This window comes from Suncus etruscus, chromosome 1 (assembly GCF_024139225.1).
Source record: "Suncus etruscus isolate mSunEtr1 chromosome 1, mSunEtr1.pri.cur, whole genome shotgun sequence".
Taxonomy (NCBI): Eukaryota; Metazoa; Chordata; class Mammalia; order Eulipotyphla; family Soricidae; genus Suncus; species Suncus etruscus.
This window is the reverse complement of record NC_064848.1, coordinates 41,587,593-41,606,747: the sequence shown is the minus strand read 5'-3', so window position 1 is coordinate 41,606,747 and position 19,155 is coordinate 41,587,593. Positions and strand designations below refer to the sequence as shown.

The 19,155-nt window shown below is 34.6% G+C and overlaps 1 protein-coding gene across 1 annotated transcript in view; it reads left to right on the top strand.

The window, feature by feature from the left end:
* The first annotated feature begins 5,254 nt into the window (after positions 1-5,254).
* ZDHHC21 (zinc finger DHHC-type palmitoyltransferase 21) overlaps positions 5,255-19,155 on the top strand; it is a 54,390-nt gene continuing 40,489 nt past the window's right edge. The window contains exons 1-3 of the mRNA XM_049769385.1: positions 5,255-5,432; positions 7,627-7,725; positions 17,776-17,887. Of these exons, the coding sequence (XP_049625342.1) occupies positions 5,279-5,432; positions 7,627-7,725; positions 17,776-17,887 (365 nt within the window). The 5' untranslated portion in view covers positions 5,255-5,278. The remainder of the gene's footprint in view (positions 5,433-7,626; positions 7,726-17,775; positions 17,888-19,155) is intronic.

Here is a 19,155-nt window from a genome sequence, read left to right as displayed (position 1 = left end):
AGAGAGACCACAATGACAATGAAATGTCATATGAAATGTACTGATCACTCTGTACAAGAATGGTGTGCTAACAGGAGACAATGTGATATACCTGATATCTCTTCAGTGACAATTAAAAACCACAGTGTATGAAGGAAACAAAGAGGAGGAAGAGGGAAGGTGGGGAGGAATGTCTGCCACAGAGGCAGGCAGGGGAGAGGGCAGGGGGTATGAGAGGAAAACTGGGGATATTGGTGGCAGTAAATGTGCACTAGTGAAGGAAGGGTGGTGTACATTGCATAATTGAAACTCAATCCTAAACAAATTGGTTACTATCTCATGTGATTCAATTAAAAATTGTATTAAAATTATAAAATATCAAAGAAAAAAAAAGATATACATACACCTATGTTCCCATTCCCTTCATTCCATCCTCTCCCCACTTCATGATAATCTGTTTTGTAATTATGGACCAAAAACTTGTTTAATTCATTACTTTCTATTCTTTTGTTTTGTTTCCCTATATACCACAGATGGGTATAATCATCTGTTATTTGTCCTTGCTCCTCTAGCTTAGTTTTTTTAAATATGATAATCTTACAGTTCCATCATGTTGCAGGTGAACTGCATGATTTCATCTCTTATTGCTACCTAATATTTTTTTGTGTATATTTGCCACAGCTTCTTTATGTATTTGTCAGTTTTTGGACAATTAGGTTATTTTCATATCCTGGCTATTATGCCAAGTGCTGCAGTGGATGTAAGAGATTTTGTGAGTTAATGTGTTCGCATTCTTGGGATATATACCAAGAAATGGGATTACCAGGTCATATGGAAGCTCTATTTTTAGTTTTTAAAGATGTTTTCATATTGCTTTCTATAGAAACCAAACTAGATGACTTTCCCAACATTGAATAAGGGCTCTTTTTTACCCACATTCCTGACAACACTGGTTGTTTACAGTTGTTTTGATATATGCCATCCTCACTGTGTGAGATGATATCTCATTGTTTTGATTTATATTTCTTTCATAATAAGTGATGGTGAATGCTTTTTCATATTCCACCCATCTGTCCTCCTTGGGTAAAATGTCTTTTCATCTCTTCTCTTATTTTTGATAGTTATTGATTTTTATCATTGTTGTTGAGTTTTGAGAATGCTTTATGAACCTGGGATATTAGTCAGTCCTTTATCTGATATATGGTATGTGAATAATGAAGGAAGTGTTGACTTTAAACTGAATAAGCAGATCAGTAGAGTCATTTCGGATATAAAGAAAGGGAAAGGGAATATTATTTTATGACCAGTAATAATATCACATTGGCTGAGATGGAGTGTCATATACAACTAGTTTTAGAGATATATGTTTGCTATATTACTTTTAAATTACTTTGACCAATTTCTAGAATTTTCAGAATGTACATTTTGATGTTAGTTTTCTCCTACATAACAGTTTTCTGTTTATAGTATATCATGTATTCTTCCTGCGGAAAATAAAAAATGAAATTTGGTTTTCTGAAGAGGTAAGAAAGGAAGGGAAACCTCCTGCCTAAATACTTTGAAACATTGTAAATATGCAGGTAGTCTCGTTTATTGGAGTTGAATTATAATTTCTTTTCAAAAAAAGCTTGTGATGTAGTAATTTGCACCATTAATGAAGTTAGTCACAGCACTCAAGTATAGTTACTCGATAGCAATCTGAAAAAATGTTGAGAAACTAGTTTGTCCACTAGTTAAATCAAAGTCTGAGCTGTGAGTTCACCATTTAATATGCATATTAACATGTTGGATTCTCCAGCTAATGAAAGTATTTTACAAATGTTACCCTTAAGACCAGGTAGCAGCCTTGTGTTCAGTTCAGTTGTTGCTCAGGATGTGTAATAGTTTCTGTTCAGCCATAGCCACGCCTGGTAGATATTACAGAGTACAGCGATCCTAAGACTACGAGTTATGTGTTTCTGGTTGTAATCTGATGTGGAACTCTTGGGAGACTACCATTTTCTTCTCTACAATTCAGTTGTAAGGATTATGTGTCACTAATTGTCACTAATCAGGTATTTTTTTAAATTTCCAATATTTTCTTTGATTATTATTTTTCTATCCTTTCTTCTTTTCTTTGAAGTGGATGTTCTTTTCAACTTTGTAGTCTGTATATATTTATTTATATTCAGGAAAACACACATTTTAAACAATATAGGCCATTATTTTTGTTGTAAAGAATCTTCTAGTAATCTGAAAACTATTATTTTACATAAAGAAGAATAAAAATGCTGTTCAAAAATGGATGGAGAGTTGCTAGAATTGCTTTACTTGTTTTGCTATTCATTTTTCTATTTCTAATAGCAGTACATTCAGAAATAACTAATGAAATTAATGGAAAATTAAATAATTAGTAAAATTAATATAATTACTGGCATTCACATTTTTGAGTCTTGAGTAGAGTGAAATGTTGAAGGAAAAAAGATACATGAAGTTAATAATATTGAATGTATTGAGAGATTGAGCCATCATTTCTTTTAACACTAATGTCAAGACTGTAAAAATAAGTCTTTTAAGTGTTTCTCTCTTTAGGTAAGTAAGTAGTTTATCTTTTGTATTTTGGGTTTTATGAAATTATTATTTAAAGCAAGTTTTATTGTATGTTATATCTTCTGTGATTTTTCTAAGTGATTTTTAATTAAAAATAATTTAATTGAGTTTGATAATTAATGTGGCATAGGCCTTATCCCTATTACATTTTTTATATATAAAACTATACATTTTGACGGCTATCTTATTTAGACCATTCCGTGGTATTTCATTTGAGTATTTGCTTTTTGCTTTTTTTCTTTTTTCTTTATTGCTCTACTATTTGCACCTTCCATGTATGATAGGAATGGTTCTTTAAAATTTAGTAATTATTAGCTTTATGCCCCTTGTTCTGATAGTATTTTAGCTTTAAAGTACTTTATCAAGACCTGTAATTTATTTTTTTTCCCAAAATGGGGAATATCCTCTTCCAGAGATGCTGAAAGATCACAATGCATTGATGTTGGGAGTGGGGTTACCTATTTATTTACTTACAAAAGGGTAGGTTTTCAGGGGTTGCTGAGTAATATTTCTTTTTAGAAAAAGAGGTGGTAATAGGCCAGAAGGTTTTGGAAGCCTCTGATGTAAGGATTGGCGCCATGAGACTCTTCAAATGATCGTGAAGTGTGGTATATAAGATAAATATGAAATCACTCAGTCAAGCTTGCTATTTTGTTCCCATTTCTTCAATTGATCTCCAAAATAAATTTTACATTTGGTTTTCACTTAATAAGATCGCCTTTAATTTTATCCCCCACATCTCAGAATAATAACTTGTTCAAAGTTTAAATCTTGTTTTGTTAATGCCCAGCTTTAATTAATTTCTACTGCTTAATAATGAACGAAATCTTCGCATTTTAACATGACATCTTTGTGCCTTTTATCATACAATACCACATTTCTCATCACTCATAATTTATGTCAGCAGTTTTTACTATCTCTCACAATTTTAAGTCTTGTATACCGCTTCCTCTTCCTTTGTTTCCGGTATCACTGTCACTTTTCTTTGCCAGGAAAACTTTTACTTAAGACTGAATTCAGGTTTCACCTCTACAATAAGTCTTACCTCAATTTAAATAGTCCTCATCTTTTTTATTTTATATATATTCACACTTAAAGTGGCTTTTATTTTCATCTTATCTACAACTGTGGAACTTATCATATTAAATTTTTTTATTATTCTTTTCCCATAAGACTGTTAGTCCTTTAGGCAAAGATCTTGTCTTATTCACTGTTGTTTTTACAATGTCTTGCATGTAGCTGGTATTATAGTGGAATGGAGTTTCAATGAATATTTGTTGAATTGAGTTCAACTCATTGCTCTAACACTGAAGCATTTCTGTAAGCTCTATGGATCAGTGCTTGCTAGATATCAGTCAGCTGAATCAGAGACACCTGGGGAGCATTTTAAAACATTTTATTGGTTTTTTTTTTTTGTTTTACTCCATAAATAATTATGGTTCAGTAGATCTGGAATTGGCCTACGGACAGTACTTTTATTAAGCTTCTCTGATTCTGGCTTGCTTACAGGTTTGAGAAACATTAGGCTAGTTTCTTATTGTGTTATTCCATTGTATTTTATGTAAGAGACAGATGTCCCTAGATCTTATATATTGTTTAAGATTTACAATTGATATATAAATAAACTATATGTATATATAAAGTAACATTTTTGGTATAAGTGCAATAATATTCTAACTTATTGTGTCTCTTTTGTAAGTTTGATTAATATTTTGTTAACATTCATCAGAAAAAAAGCCTTATTTCAAGAGCAGTCTTAAATTGAATAAAAATATTAATTGAGCTTCATTCCACATGTTCTAAGTTTTGGGAAATGTGTAATTACTTCTGTTTTCAAAATAAAGAAAAAAAATTGTGTGGCTTAAAACCAAACTAAATGTTTTTCAAAAAATTTTGGAGGTAGCTTTTCTACTACTCTCTTGGAGTTCACTTCTGGCATATGTAGTTTAGAGTGTGAGCCTGAACAGGGCCGTCTGCATGTAGCTCATGTGCAAGGGTTGAACTATATCTCTCTGTCCCAGTTTCAGAAATTTTCAATGCTCAGTGAAATTTCATAGACTTTTTATCTATAAATCAAGTCAAAGTAAAAAAATCTACTCCCACCAAACTGGTTTACTTAGTCTTATAAGTAAAAGTACTGAAATATTGTATCTTTTTTGAAGATATGTACTCATTTTTCTCTGATTCACACATGAAATTGTTAGGTTTTTTTTTTTTTTTTGTGGTTTTTTGGGTCACACCCGGCAGTGCTCAGGGGTTATTTCTGGCTCCAGGCTCAGAAATTGCTCCTGGCAGGCACAGGGGACCATATGGGGCGCTGGGATTCGAACCGATGACCTCCTGCATGAAAGGCAAATGCCTTACCTCCATGCTATCTCTCCAGCCCCGAAATTGTTAGGTTAAGGATAATCTTGCATTTAATTTCAGGAGGGAACTTGATAGTAGTTCACAATGAAAATTGATATAAAATTGTATAAAATTTACAGTGAAATCAGAATATTCTGATTATTTTTGTGTTCTTAAGTATTTAATTTTTCAAAAATATTAAAAAAAACAACCTCCCTACAAAGAATACTCAGTATTGTTTTATAGTTACCAGCAATGTTGTTTTATTTTACTCATCTGATTTTTTTTCTCTGATTTTCTCCACCCACCCCACCCCTCCCTTTTAGGACTGTCTTTTCTTGTCACGCAGATATAGCCCTGGAGAATGGGTCTCCGGATTCACTTTGTGATTGACCCACATGGTTGGTGCTGCATGGGTTTGATTGTCTTTGTCTGGTTATACAATATTATTATAATCCCCAAAATTGTCCTCTTTCCTCATTATGAAGAAGGACATATTCCAGGCATATTAATAATAAGTAAGTTTATTAATATTTATTTCTTTATATTATTATTTTTCTCATTGTGAATGTATTAGAATATTGTGCCACTATGGTATTTTTGCTATTAATATCATCAGTGTTGTTAATTTGCTGTTTATTAAATTATGATTGTTTTTTATTGTTGTGGGAACCAATAGTGACACTTGGGACCACATAATGCCCCAAATTACAAACAGAGCCTTAGATATGCCAGAATATATCTCTACCAGTTGGGCTGCATCCTTTATTTTGGAAGGATTTTTAAAAATGGAGATGGTATATATTATTGAGGCATGAATTTCACCATATAAAATCTAGAGAATAAGATGTTTATAATAATACTTTAAATTTTGACATGAATATTTTCTAATATAGTTTATTGGTAGTGTACTGTTTATGGCTAAAAGAATAAGGCTAACATGATATATTGCAAATATACATAACTTTTACAGTTTTCATGTATAGAATGGCATTTTGAACTGACAAAAGCTGTAGGAAATATAATCTCTGCACAAATGATAATACTTACTCATATTATGAAATTAATCCAGAATTAGTACTTATACCAACTTTTCTATTTCATAGATAGTGCCTTCTTCCATGCCTTTCCCTCTCACTCTCTCATTTCTGTTTTGTAATGGCCACCTCTTGTGGTTCACTGGGCCCAGTGGCCAGTCCCTGCACTTGCCCAAAAATTTGCAGTTGAGTGACTGAGCCCTATTGTTAAGGAAGAAATCCTGGCATTGCTGAGGAGTGGACCGATTATATGATACTTAAGATCAAACTCAAAGCCTTGAGCATGCTAAGCATTTGTTCTACTCTATCCATTTGAGCCATATTCCTGGGCCAAAATACCTGTATTTTAATGCATTAAATAAGAGGTAGACTTTGGTTCCAGAGAGATACTATGATGTTATGATACTTGGATTACATTCTGCGGACTCAGGTTCAAATACCCAAGGGCCAGCGAGATAGCATGGAGGTGAGGCATTTTGCCTTCCATGCAGAAGGATGGTGGTTCAAATTCTGGCATCTGATATTGTCCCCCGTGCCTGATAGGGGCGATTTCTGAGTTTAGAGCCAGGAGTAACCCCTGAGCGCTGTCAGGTGTGACCCAAAAAACAAAAAAACAAAACAAACAAACAAACAAACAAATCCCTGATCTACATATGGTTTCCTGATAACTGCTAGAGGTCATGCCTGTGCACAGAGCTAGGAACAGCCCTTGAACTCCATAAGATGTGACTCAAAGACCTGCTTAGACCACCAGAAGTTAGATTTATCATAACAGAATCTGTTATACTTCACTATTAATTTTCTAATTATTTCTTTTATTTTTTTAAATTATTTTTTTTACATGTCAGGGTTCTGGGAACTACTGGTGATTCTTGGCCAGCTAGCCTGGTGATTCCATACCAGGGCTCAGGGATGTAGTGCTGCTTATGGCCTTAGATTTTGGGTACCATCAGGCCTGCCCACTGGGGCTCCAGGACATCTAGCTGGCAGTGTGCTTGAGAGCTCCAGGAATATACCAAGTAAAGCTTATAAGTCACGTGGTACTGGGGTCAAACCTTGGTAGGCACACATGGCATGTGTCCTAATGGCTACTATCTCCTGGTTCTGGTATTACTTCTAATGCTCAAAAGTTTATAGATTTTTATTTTCTTTTTTTTTTTTTTTTTTTTTTTTTGGTTTTTGGGCCACACCTGGCGGTGCTCAGGGGTTACTCCTGGCTGGCTGCTCAGAAATAGCTCCCGGCAGGCATGGGAGACCATATGGGACACCGGGATTCGAACCAACCACCTTTGGTCCTGGATCGGCTGCTTGCAAGGCAAACGCTGCTGTGCTATCTCTCCAGGCCCTAGATTTTTATTTTCAAGTTCATAAAAAGGAGCAATTAAATATTTAACTCAGTTAATTTTGAAGATAGCCTCCCAGGCACCCAAAAACCAACCAAATGAAATGAACCTTATCTATATTTAGTTCAACAGTTAGTGTAATGCAAAAACAGTATTTAAAATGAATCATTTAATTTAGTCCTCTTGGTGGTGTTATTTGACTTGTAAAAATTATTTAATCTTGTGCTTTTGAAAATTATCCTGATATATTAAAATATATAGTTTAAACTTTATGTTTATTGACTTTGTGTTTGAATGGGTTGATAACTACTTTATTTTATTTATTTCTATAGTATTCTATGGCATTTCCGTATTTTGTCTGGTTGCCTTAGTGAGGTCCTCAATAACTGATCCAGGAAGACTCCCCGAGAACCCTAAGATCCCACATGGAGGTATGGAATCTTCAGATTGATCACTTTTACTATGTCATACTTGTTACCTTGATAGATCTGTATGATATGGTAATATGGTATGTGTTTGTCCTTTTTTTTTTTTTTTTTTTTTGGTTTTTGGGTCACACCCAGCAGCGCTCAGGGATTACTCCTGGCTCTATGCTCAGAAATCGCTCCTGGCAGCCTCAGGGAACCATATGGGATGCCGGGATTACCGACCTTCTGCATGCAAGGCAAATGCCTTACCTCCATGCTATCTCTCCGGCCCCTGTGTCTGTCCTTTTTATACATATATAAACTAATGCTATTTTAAAGTATTTGAAATGATTTATTTACAGAATTTTGACTTCTCACATCAGTCACTCTCTGGCTTTCTTCTTTTGGGTTTTCTTATTTCTCTCCCCCACCATCCACCTTAGATCTATGACATGCATTATTAGGGTTTTATTTTATTTTATTCATTTGCTCTCTGCTATTTCATTGGATACAGCAGAACAGTGCCTATCACTTAGTAGTTATTAGGTAGTTGTAGTTATTTCTTGTATGGTTATCTGAGTTTCTGAATATTTTATTTTGATGTGGTGCCAGAGCCAGGGCCAAACCCAGGGCTTTACATATGTGAAATAGGCGCTCTGCCACTAAGTTATATCCCTGACCTGAGAAATTGCTTTTGTATTTGAAAAAGGAATTTTCTTGATGTTACCACCTTACTTATGATTTTATAAAGAGTTTGGAATAAATAAAGCATTATGGCTATGATTGCCTCTATTCTCCAGGTGCTAACAATTTGGATGTCTTTAGTGTCAATTGAATGTAATTTTTGATGATCTTATAACTATTCATACCACAAAACCAAAAATGTTGTGTTTGCTTTATTACTGCTAGATATAGTTTTCCTCCTTTCCCAAATTTCATTTTGATTATTTGCTGTATAAGCTTGCAGAACTCTATGTACTATGTACTTTCTTCTAGTGAAGGAATTTATATGTTTATGATGTCAGTGGATTTGAAACTTATTTGGCCTTTTGCCCTTTTCCAAAATAGTACATAAATAAGTATATGTATATATATGTATATATACTTACATATATAATTCAGCACCTTGTTGCAAATCTACCTTCTTTAAATGAACAAACAAAAAGTTTCCCCCTTCCAAACACCAGATAGTCAATGTAGTAATTCCTTCTGAAAGTTGATTAAGTGACAAGATTCTTATAGAACTTTCCAGATTATTCTTTTTGAGGCCTGATTATTGTTTGATTATTGTCTTTGAGACAATTATGTAAGACTTTACCTGCCTTGTAATTCTGGATATTTAAGTGCTACCATTTAATAAGATACGATGTCTACATAGCTATAGAAATTTGTGAAATTTTTGTTGACTGTTGAGTTGTTTTTTGCAGACAGAAGTAGTATCACTGTCCTTTAGCAGGTATTGTGTGCAAATGCATATGCACAAGTGCATATATGCATATATAGAATTTTTATTTACAACTAACCTAAAGAAAGGGCTTTTAAAATTTGAAAACATACTATATGCTTTAATTCTAATATTGACTGTCCCAGAAAATCAAAGAAGAAGATTTTTTGAAACCCTAGGATGTAGTTCTGATATCTTCTCAGCTTTTGGTTGCTGAATGTTCAATTGATTCTATATGCCAGAAAATAAGTGAGGGACCAGTTATGAAATATTTAATGAGAAAAAACATCATGTCTTATCAAACAAATTGGTCACTCTATAACAAAATTATATAGGAGGACTGGTGGTCTTTGCTTTTAACTTTTTTTTTTAGAAACAGAATTTCCACTTTAAAGAGAAAACCTGTGACTAAAAAATATAGCAATTAATTGAAAATTTCAAAGCATTAAGTTTAAAAGAAATTAAAACATATTATAAGTTTCTTTAGAAGCCATAGCCCATTAGAATCGACTCCGGAGATTGGGGCCAGACAGTGAAGATACTGTCTACTGTTATTGACCCATGTTTCATTGCTGGCACCACAAATGTTCTCCTAGAGTAGACACTACCACCAGGGGTCACTTCTGAATACAGATCCAGTTTTGCATCCACATGAGCTTGATCCCAGACACTATATTTCAACCCTTGAGCACAACCTGAATTTACTCCTGAATTCAAAGTAGGAGTAGACTCAGTGTACCACTCAGTGTGACTCCAAAACTCAAAAAAATGATATAAAAAACCCAAATAGTGCTATTTACTTATGGTATGGATAATTTCAGTTATTTTTGGTTAGTATTTTTTATGTTTTGGTTCTTCCTTTATAAAAACTGCTCTATTTTTTTATAGCTTCTATTTTTATAGCATCTATAATTCCTTTGAACTTTCTGTCCCACCAACACTTATTTTATATTGGTAGATGGGTCATGTAAAGTCTAGTAATTCCTATGTTGGAGAATGTATCAGTCTCCAAGATTGTATTTATGCATGAGTAAATCCTGAGATGGAAAGGGAAAAGACTAATACATAGTTTGGAGTCATATAGAATAAGTTAAAGAGAGTAGTTAATTTTTTGCTACACAAATACTTTAAATTTCTAGGTATTTACCATAGTTTTCATTTCATCCCTAAAGACATAGGCTTGTTTGTATTTGTATATATTAACCTAGTGTGTGTCTGTGAATTGTGTGTTTTTATAATTATTTCTTGTTTTAGATATTTGTATATATAAATTTGTATATCTTGCATTCAACCAAAGGAATGACTCACATCATTTAATGATGAAGGTTGCCAAGGCCTCTTGCTGAATATCATCATCTTGCTGATTAATTTATGGCTCAGACAATAATTAATCAGCAAATTCTTCTTGATTATAAAGTGGTCAGATGGTAAATATTTTCAGCCTTGTGAACCTTATTTTCAGTTGTTCATCTGTATTAAAACTCCTTAACTTGGTTGGAGTTGAAGATGTATAGTGGATAGGGTACTTGCCTTGCACATAGCTGGCATAAGTTCTATAATCAGTGTGCCATCTGGTTTCCCAAGCACTATCAGGAGTAATTTTTGAGAGCAGAGCCAGGAGTAAGCCCTGAGCTTACTGAGTGTGTCCCCAAAACAAAACAAAAAGCCAAAAGAACTCCTTTGACTTTTCCTTTGTAAGATAATAGTAGTCATAAATAATAGTTTTAAGTAGATGGCTGTAATTTACCTTCAAACAAAATTTTATGAACACTAAAATTTACATGCCATGATTTCATATGCCTTAAATAAAATTATGACCGTAATGATAAAGTTTATTTTTACTGTTTATTCCCGAGTCATATGAAATATAAAAACCATTCTTAACTCACAGATCATATGAAAATAAAGGTGGTGGACTGAATTTGCCTGTACCAGCCAATGGTACAGATGACAAAAATACAGCCTTTCTCTGATGTTAGCTAAAGATTTGTCTTTTCTAAGGATGAAACATTTTAGGCCTGAAATAAGTAATTGGTTCTCTAGGAAATATGTTGATTTCTCTAAAATTGCTTAGCATGAATAGATCATATTTATATTGTAAGTCTTTGGTTTAAGAACAGGGGTCTCAAACTCGCGGCCTGCGGGCTGTTTGCGGCCCTCCATACAACATTTTGTGGCCCGCGGCCGGCCTTCAAATAATCGCAATAAAAATCCCATTAGTAAGAAAAAAATAGCATTAAACATTCGCATACCCAGAGCAGTTCCATTCGGGGTATGCAAATGTTTAATGCAATTTTTTGCGATTTTTTTCTTACTAATGCGATTTTTTATTGTGAATATTTGGTAAGCAAAATCTCTTATTGGGCCCTGCCTCACCCTGACTTTGCCTTCTGCGGCCCCCAGGTAAACTGAGTTTGAGACCCCTGTTTAAGAACGTAATGTGGGATTTTATGTTGTCTATTAATGAAATGCTTTACTCAGGAGAGTTATTCTCTGTCTTATCCTTTGCAATGCAGATTTGTGCTGGATGACAGTGTTTTTGAGTCAGTCAGCATGGGCCATATATGTGACCATGATCTCCAGAGTAGTGTTGCCTAGAGGATGTTGTGGGTGTCAGACAGCCAGTGTTTTTTATAGCAGCTCTATTCATTTCCCATTCACTGTGCCTCTTGATATCGTCATTGTCTCTTGTCTTTGGAGTTTAATTTTGGGTTATCTGGTTCATTAATGCTTCTAAGCCTACAAGATTTTCTAATGATACAAGTGAGAGTGACCCGGAGATGAAATCAAAGGTCATCACATTTTGTAGGAGATGGAAAATCAGGGGTTATTTTTCTTGCTAGCCAGGAATATTTCTTTCCACCACAGTTGTAATGTTGAAGAAATAAAGGACAAAATGACAGATCCCTTTAAAAGGTTTTATTTCACTGGAAGCAAAAAGACAATTTGAGGTGGGTCTGTAGAGATGTAGAAAAACTTTCAGTGACATGGGCTTTGGATCAGAAAGGATGTCTCTTAGCACTGTAGTTTTGAATAACAGGAAAGTTTTGTGATAGTTGAAGATTTAGTCTGTATTTGATGATAGTGTAAATTTACTGCTAGCTCTTGGTTTAGAGAATTTTAGTTCTGATTCATTGCATATTATGAAAGTGAATGGTATATTTGTGAGTGCTAATGTAAAGACAGATGAAAATACTTGGAAACTCTAGCTAGCTGTTTGTGGAGAATTACTTACCAAAGCAAATCCTTAGTGTGGAGGGAACCTTTCTGTTCTGGCAAGGGATGTTTGCAGGGACTTTTCTTCCTTGAGGAGACTAAGTCAATGCCAGCTTTCCAGGCATTAAGTGCAGGAAACAGTTTTGCCTGGAGTCAGTGTTTCTGGCTACAAATTAAAACCCTTTGTTATCTGGCACTGTGAGAATACAGAGGCCTTCAAGCATAGCAATACTCACACTGAAAGTGTACTACAGGAGCAATAAGGAGTCATGGACGACCTAATTTCTTCATCTTCCAAGTTAGTCTACTCAATTGCTGTGCCAAAGAAATGGAGAAGTGCTGTTTGGAGAATAACTTAAGTTTGATGATGTTCACACTCTGGAAGAAATTGTCTAATGGCACATTTTTGAGACGTATTCGCTATATGTTAAGTAACACATAATAGATGATACATTCAAAGTTTGTTGAAACCTTGGTGTGTGGGTACATCTAGGTAAGAGGTAAGAAAACTTACATGCATGTGGCATTTATTGTGTTTCTTATAAAATTAATTTTTATGTATCTGATGCCAAGACAATTTGAACCGAATCAAAGATACATTGGGGATAACTTCCATGTTAGAGCTCTTTCTTTGCACGGGTAAGGCACTTGGGTCAATCTCCAGTAGCACAAAGAAACTAATTAATTAAAATGAAATTTTAAATTAAAATGATAATAAAAGATAATTTTTCATTTCATATTGGAGCAAAACGTTTGTTATAGGGTTTATTTAAACTTTCAGAGATAGCAATTCTGAGATAGCAATCACAGAATATTTTCACAACCATATTTTATTTAAAAATTCCTTATTTGGGGGGTAGTCATATAGCAAAGAGGCTCAAGTATGTTTAGAATGAAATGAAGATGCAATTTTGAGCATTGCCCTTTGCCCCAGGTACCTCAACCCTCAAGTGCAGACAGGTGTCACCCAATAATCAGAAAAGAAAAATTGGGCCAGAGATAGTATAGCAGATAAATCTATTTCAATTTTTGGCATTGCATGTTTTTCATTGAGGCCAGTTATGAGTGATCCCTGAACACAGAGCATTGCAAGAGGGGCGGGGGGAGAGAGAAAGTGGGAAGAGAGAAGAAACGGGGAGAGAATAGAGGGAGAATTGATGGAGAGAATTGAGAGAGAAGAGAGAGGTCTTTCATGAATATCTGAAGCTCTCCTCAGAGGCCTAGGGAGCATACCACCCAAAACACTGTTACCTAGAGGCCGCTTCACGGCTGCGCACTCTTTCTAAACAATGAACCCCACCACAACACGCAGAAAAAATCACACAACAAGCGTGACAATGGGGAAACCTCGCAGGCAAACACCATGCACAGAAAATGAAGATGATAGCTCGGATGACCTAAAAAATTCCAACTATCTGATTAACCTCACGGATAAGGAATTTAGAATAGAAATATGGAAGATGTTTGTAGAACTCAAAGCATAGATCGATCTGAACAGAACACAAAGACAGAAATCAGAAAACTCCAAACTGAAATAACAGATCTGACAACTGAAAACCTCAGTGGATGGCCTCTCCAGCAGGGTATTAGCAGCTGAGTACAGAATCAGCATGCTGGAAGATGATTTGAAGAAAAACTCAACACAGTAGAAGAAATTGGAAAAGAACCTTAAGACAAACGATCAGGCAATGGAAAAAGTACTCAAGGAATGCAAACAGATGAAAATAGAAATCTTTGATAAACTCAACAGAAACAATATAAGAATCATTGGAGTCCCAGAGGCCCAGGTAGAAGATACCCAGGAAGAATCAACTGTCAAAGACATCATCAAAGAGATACTCCCAGAGTTAAAGACTACATGCAATCAAATCCTGCATGCCCGAAGAATACCAGCTAAAAGAGACCCGAAGAAAAACACCCCAAGACATCCTCGTTACAATGACAAATCCCACAGATAGAAATAGAATACTGAAAGCAGCAAGATCAAAAAGGGAAATTACATTCAAAGGAGTATCCTTAAGTCTTACAGCAGACATGCCACAAGAAACTCTCAAGGCCAGAAGACAGTGGTGGGATATTGTGACAAGACTGAATGAAATGAACGCCTCACTGAGAATACTGCACCCAACCTGACTCACGTTCAGGTTTGAAGGAAGGATACATAGCTTCATGGATAAACAACAGCTCAGAAATTTCACAGATGAAAAACCAGCCTTAAAAGAAAAACTGAAAGGTCTACTTTAAGACAAGAGAGACCAACAAACACAGCAAACTTATCTACAAAGATGACATTAAATCCTATGACAATCATCTCCCTCAATGCCAATGGACTAAATTCACCAATTAAAAGACACAGAGTGGCAAAATGGGTCAAAAAGATGAATCCAACCTTCTGCTCCTACAAGAAACACACCTGAATAGCCAGAACAAACATAGACTCAAAATCAAAGGCTGGAGGAAAATCATCCAAGCAAACAACACCCTTAAAAAAGCTGGGGTGGCCATAAATATCTGATGACACCAACTTTATACTCAGAAAAGTTGTAAGGGACAAAGATGGACACTATGTACTAATCAAGGGATATGTGCAACAGAAAGAAATCAGACTATTAAACATATATGCACCCAATGAGAGACCAGCAAATTATCTAATTTGAAAGAAGACATCAATAATAACACAATAACACAATAATTGTGGGAGACCTCAACATGGCTCTGTCAACACTTGGTAGGTCAACCAGACTGAAACCCAACAAAAACATACTAGCTCTGAAAAGAGTAATGGAAGAAAGAGGACTAGTGTGTGTGTGTATATATATATATATATATATATATATATATATATATATATACACACACATATATATATATGACACTCCACCCCAAAAAACTGGATGCACATTCTTCTCCAGTGTACATGGGTCATTCTCCAGGATAGACTACATGCTGACACATAAAACATACTTCATAAAATCAAGAGGATAGAAATCTTACAGGCTACCTTTCCTGACCACAAGGCTCTGAAATTAGATGTGAACTACAAAGGCACACAGGAGAAGAGAGAGAATTGATTCCAGTACCAGGGCAATGGTAAAGGGTTATGATAGTATAAGATTGATATCTGGAACTGCTGGTGAGTGTCTTACAGATCTCATATGCACTCAAGGCTCCAAATACTGAACCAATAGCTCGGTTGGCTGAGAGTTGCTGAGAACAGTTCCTGAGCATCCTATGCTTTGCCTGGAAGGTCTCTCACCTTTAAGATTTTAATATATTGATACCATTCTCAAACATTACTGAAAAGAATGATGGAATTAAGATAGTCTCCATATTTTGATTATTTATGTTTTTGCATTTGGGTTTTGAGCTACACCCACTGTGCTCCAGGATCACTCTTGGAAATACTTGGGGATTCAAGTTGGTGCTGCTACTTGAATTTGGGTCAACTGCATAAAAAGCAAGCTCCTTACTACCAAGATAGGGTATCTTTTCCATTTTCTACTATAATCATTTTTTTCAGAATCTTTTATTTTAAAACTATTTTTATATTGTAGCAATATTTAGTGACTGGTGTTTTACTTAGCATTTATATATAACAGTGTCTGCATATACTAATCATTTGGTTTGAATATGGGAGTTCGGTTATTTATTATGTCTATACTTTTAATAAAGTTAGCATACAGTTCAAACATGAGTAATTTGAATTTTTTGAAATTTTGTAAAAGTTTTGGTTTTGGCTGGTGACTCTGCCATCTACCAAGATAGTATCTGTGGATTTGATTAGATTAATCTGCAATGGAGACAAATAACTTTTCTTATTTCTGATTTTTTTTAGCCGTAGTACTGAATAATATTTTCTTCAAGACAGGGTAGAAGATATTGTTCCTTGGTGATAAGTCTTTTAAAACTCTGCTGTTAACATTAAAGACTTTTTTTTTGGCTTTTTTGGGGCCACACCCGTTTGATGCTCAGGGGTTACTCCTGGCTAAGCACTTAGAAATTGCTCCTGGCTTGGGGGGACCATATGGGATGCCGGGGGATCGAACCACGGTACTTCCTTGGCTAGCGCTTGCAAGGCAGACACCTTTACCTCTAGTGCCATCTCACCGGCCCCAACATTAAAGACTCATAAACATCTCATTCTGAAACTATTATAATCCTTTAGACCTAACTGATGTCTTTCTCCAAACTTATACCATGCCCATTTTTAATATTAAAATACAAACATTGAGAAATATTATTAAGGAATATTGGAAAATTATGGAATATTGGGAAGCATTATTAACTAATATTGATACATATTAACACAATTATTATTATTGGAAAATAGAATTAATATTATAATATGATATTAAGAAATAAAATTTTGGAGCCTGGGGAGAGATGGCAAAGATTTGGGATTACATATAGGTTTTGATCTTTGGCACTTTATTGTTTTCTGAGCTCTTCCATCTGTGACGTCCCTTTGTCCTTGAGTTTATTATGGTGGGGGCTCCTCTATTTTCCTTAGGAACTTATAGGGCTGAAACTGTGAATCAATGTTGTTGCTTTTTTGTTATTTAAAAAGGGAATTTTTGGGGGGGGGAATGGGCCACATTAATTTTATTCCTCGCTCTGCATTCAGTGATGATTCCAGGTTTGGCTCAGGAAACCATATGGGGTGGTGGAGATGGAAACTATATGTATGATATGCATGCAAATCATATCCTTCCCATTATACTTTCTCCAGTTCTTATTTCGTCTTTAAGTGTATTTGGGTAATACAATGATAGAAATTAATCTGTTTAAAGTAAATTGCCTTAATGCAACAAACAATTTTATTTATTAAATTTAAAAAATATTCTAGCAGTATGTCATATGCTCATTTTATCCCTTGGTTTGACTAAAATAGAGTTTAAAATTAGAACATATATATGCAAGGGGAATATAATTTTTTAATTTTTAGGTTGGTTTGTTTTTGGGCCACACCCTTGATGCTCAGGGGTTACTCCTGGCTATGCGCTCAGAAATCACTCCTGGCTAGTGCTTGCAAGGCAGATAGATGCCTTACCTCTAGTACCACCACTCTGGCCCCAGGAATTTCATTTTTGACAAAAAAACATTTATACTGGATTTAGAAAAAGCAACATAGCTCAAATTTCAAACATTTCCTATAAGGTATTTTTTAATGTGTTATATTTGGGCCAAAGCCATCAGTGCAACGAACTTATCTGTGGCTTTTGCTCAGAGATCACTTCTCGGGGACCATACATATTTGGTGCTGGGGATAGAAGCTGGGTCTGCCAGCACTTCAAGGCAAGTGCTCTGCCCACTGTATTATTGCTTCATCTCTGCCTGTAAATTATTTTTAAAATTATTGTTAAATTGCAGCATACTCCTTTGTCCTCATTAATAAATTTTATTTTTCGTTTTAGAAAGGGAGTTCTGGGAATTATGTAACAAATGTAATTTGATGAGACCAAAGCGTTCCCATCACTGCAGTCGCTGTGGCCACTGTGTTAGGAGAATGGATCATCACTGTCCATGGTAAGAAATGGGTTCAAAGATGATTACTTAGCAGTTTTAAACAAAAGTTTTGTTATACTGCTTAAAAGAAGCTACTAAAGAAACCTTTATCTGGTCATATGGGTTTATTAACTACCAAAGCCATTTTTCAGAGTTACCATAACTTTTATTTAATATGTTTTGGTAGAAAACAAAACAAAAATAACCAAAAAATGTGTACCAAGAAGTCTGAGATAGTCATATTAAGTAAATTAATGGATATTAGAGTATAGTATATATAGAGTATAACTTTTAGAAAGAGCTTAGAAATAATACTTTTAAGTTTTTACTTTTAATAGGCATATACATCCCTTGGGTTGTGTTTTTATTCTCATTTATTTTATTAAAAAAAAACCCACACATTTTAGGTACCCTGATACCTTTCTCTAATTTAAAACCTCTGGTATGTTAGCTACAGGAATACCTTTTACATGTTCATTGAGTATGTCATTGGTGTAGTGTACTGATTTTACTGAACTGCCAACTTTTTTAGTCAATAGGGGGCTCTCTTGTAATATTTAAAGAAAGCATTCAGTCGAGAAATAGAATTCTGAAAACAAATGCTGCGAAAATTCTGCATTGTATCTCATTTCAAAGCTGTCACAAAAATCTGTGAAAAAGATATTGTATTTAATTCTGTTTTCCTAGCAAGGGACTGCTGTATAAATATTTAAACTGGTATAATGTGGCACTTTATAAATATCTACATACATATATTTATGTTTGTACACACATGTGTGAATATATACAAAGTTGACTACACAATGGACTTTGTAAATTTATAGCTGCATTTTTCTAAAGTTTACTTAAGAGAGGGTTTAGCTTTGCCTTATGCTGTTAATCAACTTAGAGTTTTTCTTATTTTTGGTAACATATTTTGATAGCATGAATTAATATTAGCAAACTTTTAGTGGAAATTTGGCTTTTATTGTATATGAACTATTTGAATGAAATGCAGTTTCTGGAATTAGAATTTTGGAAAGCTAATGCTTTTGGATAAAAGCATCTTGGATAACATCCTTGTTGCTCTATAAAAATCTTTGATTTGTCTCATTTGATTAACAGGATAATATACTGTGTGCCTTGTAGTTGATTTTTAAAATTGTAAATTTAAAATTACTTTGACTTTTAAAGGTAGGTTCTTAAATGATTGTCTAAATCTTTGTTTATTGTTACAATATAAATAGAAATCTTTTTTGCTTTTTTGGTGGTGGTCTATATCTGGTTATACTTGGGTACTCTTACCTTTG